Source organism: Sus scrofa, chromosome 6 (assembly GCF_054392235.1).
Source record: "Sus scrofa isolate SSC_HxYL_T2T_F1_AM1 chromosome 6, Sscrofa_HxYL_maternal_Yorkshire_Landrace_v2.0, whole genome shotgun sequence".
Lineage (NCBI taxonomy): Eukaryota > Metazoa > Chordata > Mammalia > Artiodactyla > Suidae > Sus > Sus scrofa.
This window is the reverse complement of record NC_139388.1, coordinates 149758686-149778404: the sequence shown is the minus strand read 5'-3', so window position 1 is coordinate 149778404 and position 19719 is coordinate 149758686. Positions and strand designations below refer to the sequence as shown.

The window sequence follows — 19719 nt, the reverse complement described above, 5'->3', positions numbered from 1 at the left end:
CAAGCTTGCACCTACCCTGATCCTTATCTGTGCCCTATTTTCCACTCCTAAACTATAAAACCACCTCCTATTCTCTCCCAAGGGTGGGGTAGTGGGGGCACCGTCTTTAGGGCCTTCCTTTGCCTGGCAAAGCAATAAAGCTATTTTTTCTCCTTGAACCAAAACCTCAGTCTCCGCCTTCTTATTCAGCACCCGTGGACAGAGGCTGAGTTTCAGCCACCAGCGGACAGGGAAGGTTTCTTTCAGGAGGTGACAGTGACATGATAATCCAAACCCCAGGTCAGAGCCAGCAGGTGAGGATCAGAAGGGAGTGAGTCCCTTCTATGGAAGAATTCTCCAAGGCTAGTGTCTCTACGACTTTCCTTCCTGTACCAGTCGCCTCTGCCTCTAACCCCAGCCCCCTGCCACTTCTCCCTTCCTCAGCCAGAATTCTCCACAGCTTTAGGGAACAAATGTGTATCTCTTCTTTGCCTCTAGCCCTTGGGCTTATTATTAACTTTCTCCAAGTCTCACAATCTTTTTAGGTTGCTACTTCCTAAATGAACGTGTCATGCTTATTGGTAATGGGTTAGGGAAGAGGAAGGAGAGAGAGAGAAAGAAAGCCCCTCAAGATAACACTGAGAAGGAAGAAAGGGAGAGAAATACACAGAAAGGATATGCAGTGACACTGAAGCAAAATGGAATGCCACCGGAGTTCCCTTGGTGGCGCAGTGGTTAATGAATCTGACTAGGAATCATGAGGTTGCGGGTTCGGTCCCTGCCCTTGCTCAGTGGGTTAAGGATCCGGCGTTGCCGTGAGCTGTGGTGTAGGTTGCAGACGCGGCTCGGATCCCGTGTTGCTGTGACTCTGGCATAGGCCAATGGCTACAGCTCCGATTAGACCCCTAGCCTGGGAACCTTCATATGCCGCGGGAGCGGCCCAAAGAAACAGCAAAAAAACAGAAAAACAAAAATGGAATGCCACGGTTCTGGATGACACTGAAGCAGATTAAGGGGTGTCCAATTTCCTCCTGTTCTCTTGGCCCCCACTGCCCTGTCCTTACATAGAAGCAATGCGGGGAAGAGCAACTAGGGCACAACTTTAGGATATCCTGGTGTGTGTGTGTGTGTGTATGTGTATTCCTCTTATAGATTCAGAATGTGTGTGTGTGTGTGTGTGTGTGTGTGTGTGTGTGTGTATTTTCCTCTTATAGATTCAGAATGTGTTTTAACCAGAGTCAGAAATAATACTGGGGTACAACTTTAGGATATCCTGGGGTGTGTGCGTGTGGGTGGATGTGTGTGTATTTTCCTCTTAAAGATTCAGAATGTGTTTTAACCAGAGTCAGAAATAACACTGATGCTCTAAGAGGGCTTATGACTTTGAGCGTGCAGTTCTCGGGTAACACGGACGGCGTGGCCCTCCGGGTTTCTTCAAAAGGTATTTCCAGCTTCTTCTCTTCCCTTAGATTTTCAGTCATCCTTCCTTTGTCACAGAGGCAGCACATGAGTATGGCAGAGGGCAGAGGTTTTCAAAAATAAATTTTACCAACGGATCCTCTTTCTCCAATGACATCTGTTGCGGAAGCACCAAACAGAAACCAGGTGAAAGCAAACCTGTTGAAACACAGATTGAAATCCATGCCTCGTCCCCAAAGCTGCCACTGAGGCAGCCCATCCTTCCACGCAGTAAAATAACCCAAGGCTGGGAAATCTTGATTCCACACCTGGCTGATTTGGGTCCGAGTCGAGCCTTGAGAAGCCTCTACCTCAGGATGGTACTAACCTCTTCATCTCAGCCACAAGACTGCTACCCAGGCAAAGGGCACCAGAACTCCCTCCATCCTCCCGACACTCTGAATGACTGGAAAAAAGATCTTTCTCCCAGAGACTGCTAATAGAGGCAGTACTCTAGGCAGTAATAACTTGTTTCTTTCCAATTACCTCATCATAAACGTCAGAGTTTTGTTCAAGTTTATGTTCTTTTTGTGATCACTAAGAATAAAATATTGTTGTGACCATAATTAGATATTATAAACCCAAAGACTGCTGAATTGTGCTGCGGTTTATCTCTTTATGAAGTAATTATACCAATTATAGGAGGCGATGTTTTAATGGAAAACGTTATCCACTTGGCAGACACTATTGATTTAAAATAAAAGAAGTGATTAAAAATAATTTATGGATCTCTCTTGGGTAAAAGCATGAAACCAATATAAAATAATTGGATTCTGATTCATGGAGTGGATTGTGTACAACTTTCTCGGATGCTACAGTTAAGGCAGGATTGCAAGGAGCTCTAACGAAGGTTTGATAGAATGTTATTGTCTCTTTCCCACTGCTAAAATTACACCATTAAATCCCAATTCACGCTTCATGTTAGGACCCTCTTAGCCATTTTGCTCATTTCACTTTTCAACTTCATTTAGGATAAATACGCTGCACCTTTTATAGACAGAATTTCTTATCAATTTTCTGAATTTGTATTTCCTTTATGTTTCTGTTCAGGAAAGCAACTTATTAGCTAATTCCCATAATTAGCATTTAGTAACAAATTAAGAACTGATTCTTAAATGGTCCCTTTTTGTTTGGGGGTAGGAAGAGGCCTCTAGTTTAGCTTTATGAGAAAAAAATAATAATAACATATATAAATATATATATAGACCAAGCCAGTGTTGCAGAAATATGGTTCTTGAGATCATCGGTTCAAAAATTCAAGCAAAACAAAATGCTGTTTCTAACCATAAAGGCATACCTAAAATTAGTGACTTTGTCAGAGCACAGGAAGGAAATCATAAATAGTCAAACACGGGAACCCAAGTGTGAGATACGGAAGTCAATAAACCTGACTGTTTTCTTTCTGTTCACATCCTGCCTGAGAATATTATTAGACGTGAGTAAGAATACAATAGTACAGCATACGTGTGTGCGTGTGTATAAAAGCTACACAGTTATTCATGAAGAAAACTTTAAAAAATCTAAGCAATACCCATGTAAATGGAATGAGAAGCGATAGCCCCTCTTCCCATCCTTGCTTCCCATGTGTCATACTCACCATTAAAAAGAGAGACCCTCTGGGAGTTCCTGTCGTGGCTCAGCAGAGAGGAAACTGACTAGCATCCATGAGCATGCAGGTTCGATCCCTGGCCTCACTCAGTGGGTTAAAGATCTAGTCTTTGCCATGAGCTGTGGTGTAGGTCGCAGACACGGATCAGATCCTGCATTGCTGTGGCTGAGGCATAGGCTGGTGGCTACGGCTCTGATTCAATCCCGAGCCTGGGAACCTCTATAGGCCGTGGGCGTGGGCCCTAAAAAGACAAGGAAAAGAAAAAAGAGAGAGAGCGACTCTAACAGAACAGTGGTTTTCTTTCCAATTTTTTTCTACCTAAATTGTTAACATATGGTGTTCCTGTTCTGTGACGTGCTATTTTCACTTATCAATATATCTTGGAAATCTTCACATGCCATTATATTTAACCTTACCTTATTCCTTTAAACAGTTGTATAGTATCCCATAGAATACATGTGTTTAAAATATATTTACCTATTCTCCTGCTAACGGACATTTAGATTGTTTCCAGTTTCTCACTAGCAGACCCATTCCTGTAAGGAATCCTTCTACATACATCTGTACACACAGATGAGAATTTGCGGTGAGGGACAGATGCTTAAATGGAGATGGCAAGAACGGGACTGGGGTACCTGAGAGGAGAGGCAGGAAGTGCCACTAGACTTGTGCACTGAAGAGGAGATGGGAAACAGAGCACGAAAAGTTGAAGGCATGCCTTTTAGGTAGGGCCGGCTGTTCCTGTCCACCTCATAAATAGCACCAGCCCTAAATTCTGATCATAGTCCTGCTGTTTTGGTTCAGCACTCAGGATTTCATGGTAAACATGCAAAATGTGATATGCATGGGATGGTATGACACTTTTTGCAACCTCTTCTCATCTGGTTGTAAACAAAGTTCAGCACTCACTTCAGTATTCAATGTAGATTTATTTTACCTTAGTTGCTAAAACTGAAAGTCACTTTTTTTTTTTTGTATTTCTAGGGCCACACCTACAGTATATGGAGGTTCCCAGGTTAGGGGTCAAATCAGAGCTAGAGCTGCTGGCCTCGGCCACAGTCACAGCAACACTGGATCCAAGCCGTGCAACCTACACTGCAGCTCACAGCAACGCCAGATCCTTAACCCACTGAGCAAGGCCAGGGATCAAACATGCATCCTCATGGATACTAGTTGGGTTCTTAACCTGCTGAGCCACAATGCGAACTCCCTGAAAATCACTCGTATTTCATTAAATGACGAGGTCAGGATTTTGAGAAGCTGCCAGTTGCTGAATGTTTGCAGGTTCATTTTTCCTTTTTCAGGTCATTGCACATTCCACCCAGTGTGCTCCTTCAGAGAGTCCATTAAATTGAATAGAGGCAGCATGTGTAGAACCTTACAAGGGACAGGAAGGAGCTCACCAAAGCCCAGAGTCATGCAGAAAAGCGATTCTAACGCAGCAAACCAACCAACCCAGAAACACAACAGAGGCTGGATTCAGCCTATCCTCGTAACTTTAATAAAATGATGATTTTTTAAAGCATTTTTTAAAAAAACTCTTATTTTCCCAATTTTGTCTTACTAAGCAATGGAAATGCTCGTTTCACAAAAACTTTACAGATATCATGCAGAATGACACACAGAACTGAGGTTGCAAATATGTGGACTATGCTTCTATTTCTATTTATTCCTTCAGGAACTTGGATGACAGCCAAACGATCAGGGTTTTGAATTTCAAAGCTCCCATGGGCCAAGGGTGTGACCTTGAGCATCCCCAGAGTTTCATGCTCTCTCTCCTTGTCCTGTTTTCTGGGACAGGGATCCCAGTCTTGGGGTACCTCGCAAAAGAAGATCTGACTGCGCTGACCACTCTCTCCTACCTGACACACTCTCGTCACTTCACTCCCAGGACACACAAGCCCTTCTCCGGCTTGTCCTGGCCCCTCTGTCACACTGGAGGCCCCACAGCTCAGGGGATGATTCTCTTTGGGGGTCTCGTGCATTCTTGTGGTTTTAAGCACTATCTACATGTCATGAAAATAGATCGGCCCGACCTCTACCCTCAACTCCAGACTCACACACTCAACTGTGGGTCTGACAAGTCCATTGCGCATCCTTCTGGCCTGTTAGACCCAAAACAAGAGCATCGCCCAAGACTTCTCACAGATGCCCCCATCTCGGTAGGCAGCTTGGACTTTTTTTCATTTGCTATTACTCCTCATATCTACTCTATCAGAAAACCCATCTGCCTTACCTTTAAAATATAGCCTGAAATCAAATCACTTCTTACGACCTCAACTCGACTCGCCTAGTTCAAACCACCGGCATCCCTTGCCTGGGTTATTGCAAAAGTCTCCTAAGGTCCATCTTCAGCAGAGGAACTAGATTTAATTAGCTGATCCTGCTAAAACAATGTCTGTTCAAAACCTGTCGATGGCTTCAACAAAACAGCAGTGGTCCGAGTCACCACCATGAAGCCCTCCCTGGTGTACCTCTCTCTGTTCCCCTGGCCACCTAGTAAATACCTTGGGGCCTTTTTCTTGCTGTTCCCTTTTCCTGAAATGCTCTTCCCCAAGGCTGCTGCAGTGCTCACTAGCTCTACATTCAGGCCTTCCCTGGTCCCTCTACCTAAAATTGGAAACCCTGTAGTTCCCATCATGGTGCAGCAGAAAGGAATCTGACTAGGAACCATGAGGTTGTGGGTTCCATCCCTGGCCTCGCTCAGTGGGTTAAGGATCCGGCGTTGCCTCGAGCCATGGTGTAGGTTGCAGATGCAGCTCAGATCTGGCGTTGCTGTGGCTGTGGCATAGGCCAGCAGCTGCAGCTCCGATTAAACCCCTAGCCTGGGAACCTCCATATGCCACAGGTGCCGCCCTGGAAAAACAGAAGATAAAAAATAAATTTAAAAAAATAAAAAATAATAATTGGAAACCCGCCCCATACTTCCTCCTCTCCTCCCCTCCTTTCCTTTCTTTATTGTACTCACCACCATCTAAGATCAAAAACACTGCATATTTCAGCCACTGTTCATTGTCACCCACTACAGTGTAAGATCCAGGAGAGCAGAAATGTCTGCTTTCACTCCTATAAATCTTTAAGGCTTAGAAGAGTGCCTGGCACATCCTAAGTGCTCAATAAATATTTGTTTAACGTATAAATGAATAACAGACAATGGCCCAATTTATTAATGCCATCTGTTCCCCCCAAAGAAGGCAAACAATATTATGTGAAGGCATCAGAGAACTTTCAGGCCTCCCTGTGTTTTCTGGGGCTCTTCCACACATTCTGTGATTTTATCATCATCCTTATTGCGTCTCGCTAAACTGCCACTGTATAACTGATGAGAAAGCGATGCTCTAATGTAAAAACAGGCGTTTTCCTTTTCACCTCTGCCGTTTTCTCTATTTCCTTGGATCATTTTGACATGACAGTTATTGTCAACCACCTTTTTTACTTTTAGCCAAATCCGTTACTTCAAATAGACTTACACGGCGGAGTTACTAACACCTCAGTGAGCAAACAATACTTTGCATTTCTTCTGGAGGAACCATTTCTAACCACCGCACTCATTAGATAGCTCTGTCTGATGATCAGGAGCAGAAGAATTGGGTGGTGCGTTAAAGGAAATGAAAACCAACAGGTGTTTAGCTTACAGGACATTAATGGCTCACTAAAAACAAACAAACAAACAAACAAAAAACCAAAAACCTGAATTCTGAAAGACCAGGCATTCTCATTGCTGATGAGAACTTCAATGTAAAAAAAAAAAAAAAATCACTAAATTCTACCTAACATGGCCAAGTAGACATAATCGATAGAATGTACTTTCTTTTTTTTTTTGCCTTTTTCTAGGACCACTTCCTGCATATGGAGGTTCCCAGGCTAGGGGTCTAATCAGAGCTGTGCAAGGCCAGGGATCGAACCCGCAACCTCATGGTTCCTAGTCAGATTCGTTAACCACTGAGCCATGACGGGAACTCCTACTTGTTATTTTTCTAAATGCCATCTATTTTGTTTCCATCTAGCCTGTTACTTTTCTCAGTGAAGCTGGGTTGGCATGGTCATTTGTGCAGCAGTGGAACAGCTGGAGGCAATCCACTTTACTGACTCCTAATCCAGGGTTCTTTTACAACCTACCCCAACTTAGGCTGTTTAGAAATAGGCCAGCAGTATGGATTTGAAGGGCATTATGCTAAGTGAAATGAGTCAGGGAAAGGCAAATACTGTATGATAGCATCTATATGTGGAATCTAAAAAATATAACTAGTGAATATGACCAAAAAAACCACTAGACTCACAGAGCAGAGAACTAATGGTTACCAGTAGGGTGGGGGTGAGGCGGTAGGAAAATACAGGGGTAGGAGATTAAGCACTACAAACTATTAGGTATAAAATAAGCTACAAGGATATAATGCACAACACAGGGAATATAGCCAATATTTTATAATAGCCATAGATGGAGTATAACCTTTAAAAATTGTGAATCACTGTATTGCATACCTGTAACTTATATAACATTGAACGGTAATTATACCTCAATTAAAAATAAAGATAAAACTTAGTTCAGAAAAATAAAAAAAGAAACAGCCCAGGAGTTCTCACCTGCCTAAACATTAGAATCACCCAGAGAGCTAAAAAAAACCAAACAAAAAAGAAAAACCAAAACCTCCTGAAGCCTGATTACCATCGCCAGCCTTGCAGATACTTAAAAAAAAAAAAATTCATCAGGGGTATTTTAACACACTGCCAGGAGTTCCCGTGGTGTCTCAGCAGAAATGAATCTGACTAGCACCCATGAGGACTCAGGTTCAATCCCTGGCCTTGTTAGTGGGTTAAGGATCCAGCATTGCCATGAGTTGTGGTGTAGATCAAAGACGCAGCTGGGATCTTGCATTGCTGTGGCTGTGGCATAGGCAGGCAGCTGGAGCTCTGATTTGACCCCTAGCCTGGGGACCTCCATATGCAACAGGTGTGCCCCTAAAAAAAAAAAAAAAAAAAAAGACACACTGCCAGGGTTGAGAACCAGCCACTTCAAGGTTCTTCCCTGTGAAAGGAACTCTTTGCCTTTGTCCATTATTGTTCAGCACCCTCCATTCTTCCATGACTTCTTCCCCGGGACAGCTGACAATGGTCAACAGAGGTCCCTGCCCCTCACCACCACCTCACCTACAACTGCTTTCTTCCATCCTCTCTCCTTAATCCTATAAGACAAAAGAGGTTCACTTTTCCCCTGTCAGGCTAGTCGTTCCGCCTGGCACTGGACCTGCCCCCTTATCTTGGGCCTCCTTAGGGACTGGCCATCGTCAACTCTTTATGTCATACCAACCCTGTTCCCATTTACCGGCATCTGGCTCAGAGCAAATGTGGTAGAGACTTCCAGTTGTCACTCAACAGCCATTACTAACAGGACCCCTATATTTCTGAGGCAGAATGTACCCCGTTAACAAATATTTTCCAGGCTCCCTTGGCCATGTGACAGGGTTCTATCCAATGAGATGTACTTAGAAGCTATTAGAGGGACTTCTAGAAGGCTTTTTATTTTTTTATTTTTTATTTTTTTGTTTTTTATGGCTACACTGGTAGCGTATGGAGGTTCCCAGGCTAGGGGTCTAATCGGAGCTGTAGCTGCCGGCCTACACCACAACCACAGCCACAGCCACGTGGAATCTGAGCCACATCTATGACCTTTACCACAGCTCACAGCAACGCCAGATCCTTAACCCACTGAGCGAGGCCAGGGATTGAACCCATGTCCTCATGGATGGTAGTGGGGTTCAAGAACCACTGAGCCATGAAGGAACACCTAGAAGTCTTTTTAGAAGAGGAGAAGCACATGGAAGAGTTCCTGATGGCCTAGCAGTTAAAGATCCAGTGTAGTCACTGCTGTGGCATGGACTGGACTGCTGGCCTGGGAACTTCCATATGCTCTGGGTGCAGCCAAAAATAAATAAAATAATTAAAATAAATAAAATGGGAGGCACACATGGAGAATTATTTTCCCCTTTTCCTCCCGCCTTCTTCCCGCCTGCTGACTGGGAAGTGGACATGGCAGCTCCAGCTCCAGCAGCCGCCTGGGACCACAGGTGACCTGGAGACTAAAGCCATGCACAGAGGAGGGTGGAGCAGAATGATGGAAGAAGCCCACACCCCTGCTGATCCTGAGGGGCTGCCCTGGGGCCCTCACCTCTACTTTTAGATGAGACTAATGTTTTTAACTCACCATTTTTGGTGATTCTGCTATTTGTATCGGAATTAATCCTTATGGATACAATAGGCAATCAAAACTTTTTTCTAAGAATAGTTGGAGTCTATCATCTGCCCAGGTCCCCCTTTCTGGGAACTGCCCGTTTTCTCTCATCCACATGGTCCTTCAAATGTCACCCTGGCCAGCTGGCTGCAGCTGGTTGTGGTGTGGGGTATCCTAATCCAAAGCAGGCCAACCAAAGGCCTTCTTAGGACTGGACGCTAGTCATATAACAACAGGGCTAGACATGCACACTTGACCTAAGCTGGACCAACCAAAGGTCTTCCCCAGAAATTTTGGAGAAACAGAGCCTCACCATTAACAGAATTTTATTTATGTGTTTGTGTTTCTTTTTACAGCCACAGCTGTGACATATGGAAGTTCCCAGGCTAGAGGTCAGATTGGTTGCCGGCCTATACCACAGCTAAGCAACATGGGATCTGAACTACATCTGCTACTCATGCCACAGCTTACGCCAACACCGGATCCTTAACCCACTGAGTGAGGCCAGGGATAGAACCCACATCCTCACAGAGACTACGTCAGGTTCTTGACCCGCTGAGCCACAATGGGAATTCCTCCAGTGACAGAATTTTAGATGCAAAGTTCAGAAGCTGCTGTCAGTGGTGTTTTTTTTTTTTCCCCCCACAAAACCAGAATTTACAAAGGAAGATGATCTGAAGTCAGAAAGAAGAATAAAAAGATGAACAGAAAAGAGCAAAAAGGAAACATGGAATGAGAAGCCTGGTTTTCAATTGTTAATAAAACCGCTTACATCCATGACCTACAGTATGAGAGAAACCTTTACCATAAGTCTTCTTTTTGCTTAAGCTACTGAGAGTTGTTTTCTGTCATTTGTAACTGAGTCCTAATAAAACCCCCAGAATTAAAAAGAAAAAAAAAAAAACTTTGTATTTTGCTCATAGCATCGATAGGATTTTCTTTTAATAATGATTAGGAGTGGTGGTATTTGTTTTATCTTATACACTAACTTACCTGAAGCTGAACAGGAAATACTGTACAAATATTTGGTGTTGTTTTCAGTAAATTGTCAGCAAATTAGAGTTAAACCTCAAGCCATCCTGACAACTTCTTCCTGCATCAACCTCTTTGCAGTTACAGACAGAAGAACTAGCAATAAATGCAATTCAGATGGAAGAAAATGCCTTAAGTTTTTAAAGCCTGGGAAGGACCACTGGACTGCATTGTCAACTCATTGTGCTTCCTATCTGGAGGACTGAAATTAGAAATGAAGGGCTTTTGTTCAAAAATAGGTAAGCAGATAAAAAGGGAGTTCCCATTGCAATGCAGTGGAAACGAATCCAACTAGGAATCCCAAGGTTGTGGGTTCCATTCCTGGCCTCACTCAGTGGGTTAAGGATCCCACTGCTGTGCTGAGCTGTGGTGTAGGTCACAGACATGGTTCAGGCCTGGCATTGCTGTGGCTGCGGCGTAGGCTGGCAGCTACAGCTCCAGTTCAACCCCTAGCCTGGGAACGTCTGCATGCTGCGGGGGCAGACCTAAAAAGACAAAAGACACCGACGACAACAAAAAAGAAATGAAGTGTTTTTGTTTTCGTACATGTTTGTAACTGTCATCTTTCCGTCTCAACAATTATGCCTGGATAAAGACACTGCACACGGAGAAGAGGAAAATACCTTTACATCGTGTGACTGAGTTTCAGAATGTGAATAAAGTATATGGCTAACCAAGTGTGACCTTTTTTTCTGACGACGTAAACAAAAATCTTTCGCACAGTACCAAGTTTTATGTGGTATAGCATGTAAAAGAGAAAGCACTCTATCTGTGTTTGTGCAGAAACCAGGTGACTTAGATGTCACCTCCCCCAATTACTGTGAACAGGCTTAAGGGCTACTAGGTGTCATAACCCTTAACACAAACTTGAGAGAAACTAAATCTCAGTGCACAAACTCAAAAAAAAAAAAAAAAAAAAAAAAAAAAAAAAAAGCATCTGCTCTAAATGAGTTCTATACTTCACCCTGGGCCCTTCTAAACATTATTTAACTGGCCAACAACGTGGGAGGTCTTATCACCATTTTACAGCTGAGGAAACGGAGTCAGAGCTCATGCATTGCGCTGGGGTCACCTGGCTTGTGAGATTTTTTTTTTTTTTTTTTTTTTTTTTGTCTTTTGTCTTTTTGTCTGTTGTTGTTGTTGTTGCTGTTGTTGCTATTTCTTGGGCCGCTCCCACGGCATATGGAGGTTCCCAGGCTAGGGGTTGAATCGGAGCTGTAGCCACCGGCCTACGCCAGAGCCACAGCAACGCGGGATCCGAGCCGCGTCTGCAACCTACACCACAGCTCACGGCAACGCCAGATCGTTAACCCACTGAGCAAGGGCAGGGACCGAACCCGCAACCTCATGGTTCCTAGTCGGATTCGTTAACCACTGCGCCACGCCACGACGGGAACTCCTGTGAGATTTTTTGAATGTAGGTCGCCTGACTCCCACCATGTGCCTAATGTGACACTGTGCCCTATGGGCACTTTCTCAGCTATTGCTTTAGTATTTGCCACCCAAGACTGGTCTTTTCTTCTTGGGAGTAATAATATACACTGCACCAACAGGACAGCAGTTACACTGAGTATGTGAAAGACAGCAGGTGTGTGTAACAGAGCAACTACAAAAGGCACACCTGTGAAACACGTTCTGATTCAGCAATAACACAGCATTTAAAAACTAAGCTTGACCACCAAAGCCAACACATGCTCCTGGACTGAATCCTATCCTATTTGCTCCTGGCAAATTTGAGGGAAGATTTGCAATCAAAATTATGATGGGGACATTCAACACAATTTTAATATGGGATGTGGTTTGTATTTCACATGCTCTATCAATGTTAAATTTTCCTGCATTTGATACCTGCACTGTGAATACTTAAAAATATACCTTTATTTGTATGAAAATACATTGGCGAATGATAGCTAAAGGGCAATAATGTATGCAAGTAACCTCTCTCAGACAGGTTAGCGAAGAAACTGGATCTCGAGAGACAGAATGAAAGAGAATAAAACAAAAGTGACATGTTAAAAATATCCGGTAAAGGTACATGGGAATTCTTTGTATGTGTTATCTTCACACTTTTTCTGTGAGTTTGAAATTATTTAAAAATATAAAGTTAATTTAAGATAAATTAGGAGTTTGGGATTAACATACACACTATTATATATAAAATAGGTAAACAACAAGGACCTACCGCAGAGCATAGGAAACTATACTCAATCTTATAATAATCTATAAAAGAATCTAAAAAGAATATATATGTATAATGGAATGATTTTGCTTTATGCTTGAAAGTAATACAACATCGTAAATTAATTGCACTCCAATTAAAATGATTTGACAGAAAAAATACATAAGATTAATTGAAAAAGAGCACTAGGTTTGCACCCAGGAGTTCCAGGTTCAGGCTCAGATTTCCCATTACTCCTCTGCGTAACACTTGCCATTTCAACATAATGTTTCTGGGTGATATAAAATACATAAGCTATGTGTTTAACTATGGATTGGCATTCCATTATACGCATAAACTTCAGCTCATCCATTCCCCGACATTGGGTAGTTTTGACTTTTTCATCATAAACAGAGCTGCAAGTGAGCAGCTGTATACAAGCTTCTTTGTACTCACATGCAAGCTTGTCCCAGAGCTGATCCATATTTCAACAGGGATAAATTCAAGAATATAAAAGTGAGTGAGGGAGTTCCCATCACGGCTCAGCAGAAACAAATCTGACTAGCATCCATGAGGATGCAGGTTCGAGCCCGGGCCTTGCTCAGTGAGTTAAGGATCCAGCATGGCTGTGAGCTGTAGTGTAGGTCACAGACACAGCTTGGATCTGGCATTGCTGTGGCTATGGCATAGGCCAGCGGCTACAGCTCTGATTCAACCCCTCTGCCTGGGAACCTCTATATGCAGCCCTAAAAAAACAATAAATAAATAAATAATAAAAGTGAGTGGGGGAAAAAAGCACACTGCAGAAGGATCCCTATTAATATGATTCCATTTAGCAAATTTTCAGACACTACAATAGACCATAAAAGTGCAAAAACATACACTGGGTTGATATACACCAACGTTATCAGAGAGCCTATCTCCAGCCCGGAAGGGAAGGGTGGGATGGGCTTTAGTTATATCTGGAATGTTCTATTTCTTAGAGACATAGAAACAGAGGGGGAAAGAGACAGTAAGAGACAGAACAATAAAAGGGTTCAGCTACAGTATCTTTCAGTCCTTTCTATCTCTAATGGTCTATATTCAAGTTAGATTTGTAACAAACTTTAATAAACTTTAGCCTGCTTATGAATGTATGTAGACTTAACAGAATTCAACAGGGCATATCAACAAAATACTTTATGCAGGACATGGAGCCTCCTACCAGGTAACCAGAGACAAGTAAAACACAGTTTGGAATGCATGAAAGGAAAAAAGGACTCATGCTGTATTAAAGAAAAAAGCTTGGTTAATCATTTCCTTGAGATAATGGAACTTAAGCTACAGTTAAAGGAGATAGTAAACATGAGGGGAAGGGCAGACTTTGGTTCAGAAAATGCTTTTAGCCATGTATTGGTGATGTGAAAATGGGGGCTTTTCATTCTTAGCATTGTTGGCTCAGTGAACCACCTAAGGAGGTTACACCCCAGAAAGAAACCAGTTAGTACACATCGGAATTGACCAGTCCTCCATTAAGCGCTACCAATGAATAACATGTTTTGAAACAGCAGAGAAGCACTAAGAGAAAATATTTTTGATCCAGGACTGGTGTCATTTAAAGTAAAACAAAGTGGAAATTTGGTAATTATCCAGTGAATTTCTGCAACTTGATTACCAAACTGGAGAGTTCAAGCAAAAAGTTCATCTATTGGTGAGTACACACAATTACAAAAAAACATCTCTCTACCTCTGAGGATCAACTTATGTAAACAAGTATTCTTCAGTCTCTTCTGGTACCAAGAGCAGAAAATCTGATTCAAATGAACTTAAATGAAAATAAGAACTTATTGCATCAGGTATTTAAAAAAAAAAAAAATCCAAAAATAGATTTAACTTCAAATACCTCTTAACCGAAGAGCTAAGGCAATGCCATCAACACTCAGTTTTTCCCCCATCTCTTGGCTTGTCCTTCTGCAATGCTGATTTCATTTTCAGGCTTGACGTGGTGTCCACGATCGGGTCACTCTTACTGCTGGCAGTGCCAGGGAAAAGAGATGGCCTCAGCTGAGTGGTTTCTAGACAAATTCCAGTAATTGGGGTGACTGGGAAAAGCTTGCGTAGCTGGAGTCTCTCGGAGCTAATTAATCGTGTTGCAGGGGAATGCAATGCTCTCATTGGCCAGGCCAAGTCACATGGCCTAGAGTCGGAGGTGGGGTTAACTCCACTTTCCGCACCTGTAGGGGATGAGGTTGACAATGAACACGTCTCCCACTTAAATGTGCATTAAATTGTCAGGGAACTTCTAAAATGCAAATACTGATTCAGGAGCTTTGGCGTAGGCCTAGAGAGACTGCATTTCACTATAATCCTGGCCATATGAAACTTCCAAGGAGCATACTAAACTACGGCTAAGGACCACAAGTATAATTATCCCTACGTATACATTAGGGAGCCCGATGCAAAATGAATTGGCGCTCCTTACTCAAAAAGTAAATAAGAATTTCAAGAATCGGTGACAACAGAGCATTAAGTGAAGCACAGGACTCTTCTAAGATCACACATCCATGAAGCCAATCTTGATTGCAGGCTTCTGGCTTGAGGATTCTGGGCTAGAGAAGGATTGCTGCGAGCCGAAGGGGAGAGGCTGAGGCAAACCCTGACGTCTTTCTCTGCTCTTCCCCCAAAGAGATTCAGCCTCATCTTTGAATAAACGTTGGACATTTATTTGAAAATCATCTTCCTGAAATAACAGTAGTTACTAGACTGCTTGTAGAGCCCACTCTCTCAGCGTGACTCTCATTAAGAGCCCTGAAATGCTTACCCCTGTTCTTCATTGCCACTGATTTTATTCCCATATTAGGCTAGATATTCTTGCTGTGGGTCCCAAGGCATCACACTTTCATAAGCATAACACTTAGTACATATTTTCTCTATTAACTAATGTGGTTGTCTGTCTCCTCTCCCAGACCATCAGTTCAAGGAGTGTAGGGACAGTGTCTGCCTTGTTTATGGACCCTTTCTCTAGTGCAGTGCCGGGGACATCGTTTTCCACATATCTATTACCTGAGTTGACAATTTCCGTAATAGTTAACACTTTTGGCATGGTCAGATATTTAAATTTTAGCCATTCTGATGGGTGAGTGGTGGTTTAATTGCACTGTGGTTTCATTTGCCTTTCCCTGATAATTAACAAAAGAGAACAACTTTTTGTGTATTCATTGGCTTCACAAATACTTTCTATATTAGCCAGCTAGGGCCACCCTAACAGAATACCACAGACTAGGTGGCTTAAGTGTTAGCAGGGTTAGTTTCTTATGAGGCCTCTCTCTTTGGTAATTGGCTGTGCTGTCCCTGTCTCTACATGGTCATCCCTCTGTGTATTTCTGTGTCCTAATCTCTTCTTATAAGGATACTAGTCAGTTGGATTAGGACCCATCTTAATGACCTCATTTTAACTTAATTCCTTTTACTTTTTAAAGAGTCTCTCTCCAAATACAGTCACATTCTGTGGTTTTGGGGATTAAGACTTCAACCTATGAATTGAGGGGAGCACAATTCAGCCCATAAGCTACTTTTTTGTAAAAATGCCTTCAGGTCTCTTGCCCATCTTTCTTTTGAGCTGTCCGCTGGTAGGAGCTCTTTATATATCCTGGATTCCATCCTATTTGCCTTCTCTCCCAATGGGCTCCAGCCACATGTATGTTAGACCTTTTTATTATGCCCGTACGTCCCTGGCATCTTTTGTCTCTCCCTGTTTCAGTCTGGATATTTTATTCTGTCCTATATACAATTTTATCTTCTCTTTAGCTGCATCAAGTCTACTATTAAATCAATCCATTCAGTGCTTACGTTTTATTTTTCAGTTCTATAACTTCTATTTGACTCATTTTCAACATTTTTAGTTCTCTGACAAAATTTTCCATCTTGTTATTTAATTTCTTAAACACTTCCTGAGTTATTTTAAAATCATTTCTAAAAACTCCAGTATTTGTGACTCCTGTGGCTCTCTTCATATTTTCTTTCTGGTTTAGGTCAAATATTGTTTTTGTAGGCGTAATTCCTTTTTTTTTAGGCTTCGTTCTTTTCTATTGAATTCTAGACATCGTACATGAAGAAATATGAAGGCAATTTGAGGCTCTGGACTTTTACTTTTGGCAGGAAGTTTGGTCAGAGGTAGATCATCTTAATGCAATCTGAGATTAAAATAATGCACAGTTCGCCAGGAGTTCTTTTTTTTCTTCTTTGTCTTTTTGACTTTTCTAGGGCCGCTCCCGCTGCATATAGATGTTCCCAGGCTAGGAGTCCACTCAGAGCTGTAGCGGCCAACCTACACCACAGCTCATGGCAATGCTGGATCCTTAGCCCACTGAGCAAGGCCAGGAATCAAACCCACAACCTCATGGTTCCTAGTCAGATTCATTAATCACTGAGCCACAACAGGAACTCCTCACCTGGAGTTCTTGTGAAGCCTATTTACCTTTCCCGTTTACTCCCAGGACGAAGCCCTTCAGGATCCCCACTGAATACCTGGAGAGTGTACCGGGGAATCTTTTCTGAGCTCCATCATTTTGTTCCTCCATTTTTTTTTTTTTTTTTTTTTTCTGTCCCTAGAGCCCTAGGGACTTTTCACAGAGCTTCTCAGTCAGACATCTCTGAAAGGAAAGAGTCCAAATGCCAAGCTCACAGATCTGGGCTTTCTTGACTTCCAGACTTGGTCTTGCAAATTCTGTCTTGTCTGCTCTCTTGCCAGCTAGGTTTGGATGGGAAGAGGTAACCAGAATCAGCTGCTCAGAAGCTGACTTTTGCAGCGAGCTCCAACTGTCAGGACACACAGGCTGGTCAGCTAAGATGTGCTCAGGTGTCTCTTAGAATCTGTGCTACTGCCTCTTAAACAAAAAGCCCCATCACCAATCTTAACCCTCTCCAACAGGCAGGTGTGCACACCTGGGCACAAGCAAGGCTTAAAAATATGTTCTCTAGAGAATCATTGCTTTGAAGGCATTTATTTTCCAACACCCCTCCGCCGAATGCGTGTATGCTTAAATTAGATAGGAAACTCCATTTGGAAGTTGGATTGTTGGACATAAGCACAGCCAGCAGCAGGAACACTGTATGTGAGCAGCCCGATGTGGGCACTGTGCCTACTAGCAGCTTGGAGAGTGACTGTGCTGGGTTGAAGAGTGTCTCTTCAAAATTCTTGTCTATCCAGAACTTTACAATATGACCTTATTTGGGGAAAGGGTCTTTGCAGACAGAAATAAGTTACAATTAGGTCATACCGGATTAGGGTGGGCCCTAAATCGAATGACTAGTGTCCTCATAAGGCACCATTCATGTCATGTGAAGATATAGGCAGAGACTAGATGGTGTCACAGCCATGGAATTCCAAGGACTGCTGGGAGCCACCAGTAGAAGGAAAGAGGCAAAGAAGGATTCTTCCCTTCAGCCTTCAGAAGGAGCACAGTCTGTCTTGACTTCAGACTTCTAGCCTCCAGTGAGAGAATAAATTTCTCTTGTTTAGGTCACCTTATTTGTGGTACTTCATTACAGCAGCCCTAAGGAACTAATATCATGACTAACAGTCAATCACAACTTATCTCATGAGTAGTAGGAAATCTGAGACACTGCCCTTTTTTTTCTTTTTTTTTCTTTTTTTCTTTTTTTTTTTTATTGTTTTTTTCAGGGCGGAACCAAAGGGATATGGAGGTTCCCAGGCTAGGGGTCGAATTGGAGCTACAGCTGCAGGCCTACACCATAGCCACAGCAAAGTGGGATCTGAGCCACGTCTGTGACCTACACCATGGCTCGCAGCAAGGCCAAATCCATAACCCACTGAGCAAGGCCAGGAATCAAACCCACATCCTCATGGATACTAGTTGGATTCGTTTCGGCTGCACCACAATGGGAACTCCTTGAGGCACTATCTTGATTGTACTCGGTATTTAACTTATAGAGATGACCGGATGATGACATGGAGAAGACAATGCCATTGACAAAAGGCTTTATCACACACAGTCCCCAAGAGAAGGAGGCACAGCATGCCATAGGGAAGTTCCAGGACTGGTTAGGAGGCAGAAGGAGCAAGAAGAGAGCATGGCCTGGAGACTTTTTTGCAGTTTTCCTGTGAAGGAACGGGCAAGGCAGAGTAGGCAGGTTTGAGCAAGTTTAGGACTAAGTTTGAATAAGTCCAGTGGGCTCTGGGCTATAGGAGTGGTCTTCAGTTGCCATCCACAGCCCTTGATGTCCTGCATATAAAGGAAGAGGATCTCAAGTCCTTTGCAGCAGGAATCCACTTAGGTGGCACTGACCTTGACTTCCAAGTGGAACAGTACATCTATAAAAGGAAAAGTAATGGCCTCTACATCATAAACCTGAAGAGAACCTGGAAGATGCTTCTGTTGGCAGCTCATGTCATTGCTGCTATGGAAAACCCAGCTGATATCAGTGTCATATCCTCCAGGAACACTGGCCAAGGAGCTGTGCTGACGTTTGCTGCTGCCACTGGCTTCTTCCCTCCTGGAACCTTCGCTAACCAGATCCAGGCAGCTTTCCGGGAGCCAAGACTTCTGGAGGTTACCAATCCCAGGGCTTCCCACCAGTCTCTCCTAGAGGCCTCTTGCATTCGCCTGCCTGCCATTGCTCCGTGTAACACAGACTCTCCTCTGCGTTATGTGGACATTGCTATCTCATGCAACAACAAGGGAGCATGGGACATGATGATGCTCACCTGGGAGGTTCTGAGCATGCTCTGTGCCATCTCCTGTGAACACCCACAGGAGGTCATGCCTGATCGCTGCTTCTTGGGAGATCTTGAAGAGGTTAAAAAGGAGGAGCAGGCAGCAGCTGAGAAAGCTGTGACCAAGGAGGAATTTCAGGGTAAATGGACGGCTCCAGCTTCTGAGTTCACTGCTATTCAGCCTGAGGTGGCAGACTGGTCTGAAGGCATGCAGATGCCCCCTGCACCTGTCCAGCAGTTCCAACTGCGGAGAGAGCCCTCAGCCTGCCGCTGAAAACTGGTCTGCAGCTCCCCCTGTTCAGATCACTGTATGAATGGGAACATCCACAATGGTCTTAGCTGTTCTTCCACAAACTCTTAATGTGTAAATTGGTTGAAAATAAACAGTTTCAAAGAAGAAGGAGGAGGGAGAGGAGGAAAAGAAATGGGCCGAAAAGGGAGCGAAAGAGAGAGATTTCCAGAAGCATGCACTAAGGAACCCACGTGCGCACACAGCAAGAAGGTAGCCATAAACAAGCCAAGAAGAGCTTGGAAACAAG

General features: G+C 43.3%; 2 protein-coding genes across 3 annotated transcripts in view; one reads left to right on the top strand and one right to left on the bottom strand.

The window, feature by feature from the left end:
- Positions 1-14591, bottom strand: part of C6H1orf141 (chromosome 6 C1orf141 homolog) — a 185717-nt gene extending 171126 nt beyond the window's left edge. For both annotated transcript variants that reach the window (XM_084959073.1, XM_084959069.1), the window contains exon 1: positions 14348-14591. The gene's annotated coding sequence lies outside the window, so the exon portion shown is untranslated. The remainder of the gene's footprint in view (positions 1-14347) is intronic.
- On the top strand, positions 1357-19494 carry LOC100519373 (small ribosomal subunit protein uS2-like). Its single transcript, XM_021097618.2, is given in 6 exon segments — positions 1357-1420; positions 4351-4538; positions 5047-5208; positions 15411-15580; positions 18653-19429; positions 19431-19494. Coding segments are annotated over 6 exon segments (1425 nt in total).
- Positions 19495-19719: the final 225 nt, after the last annotated feature.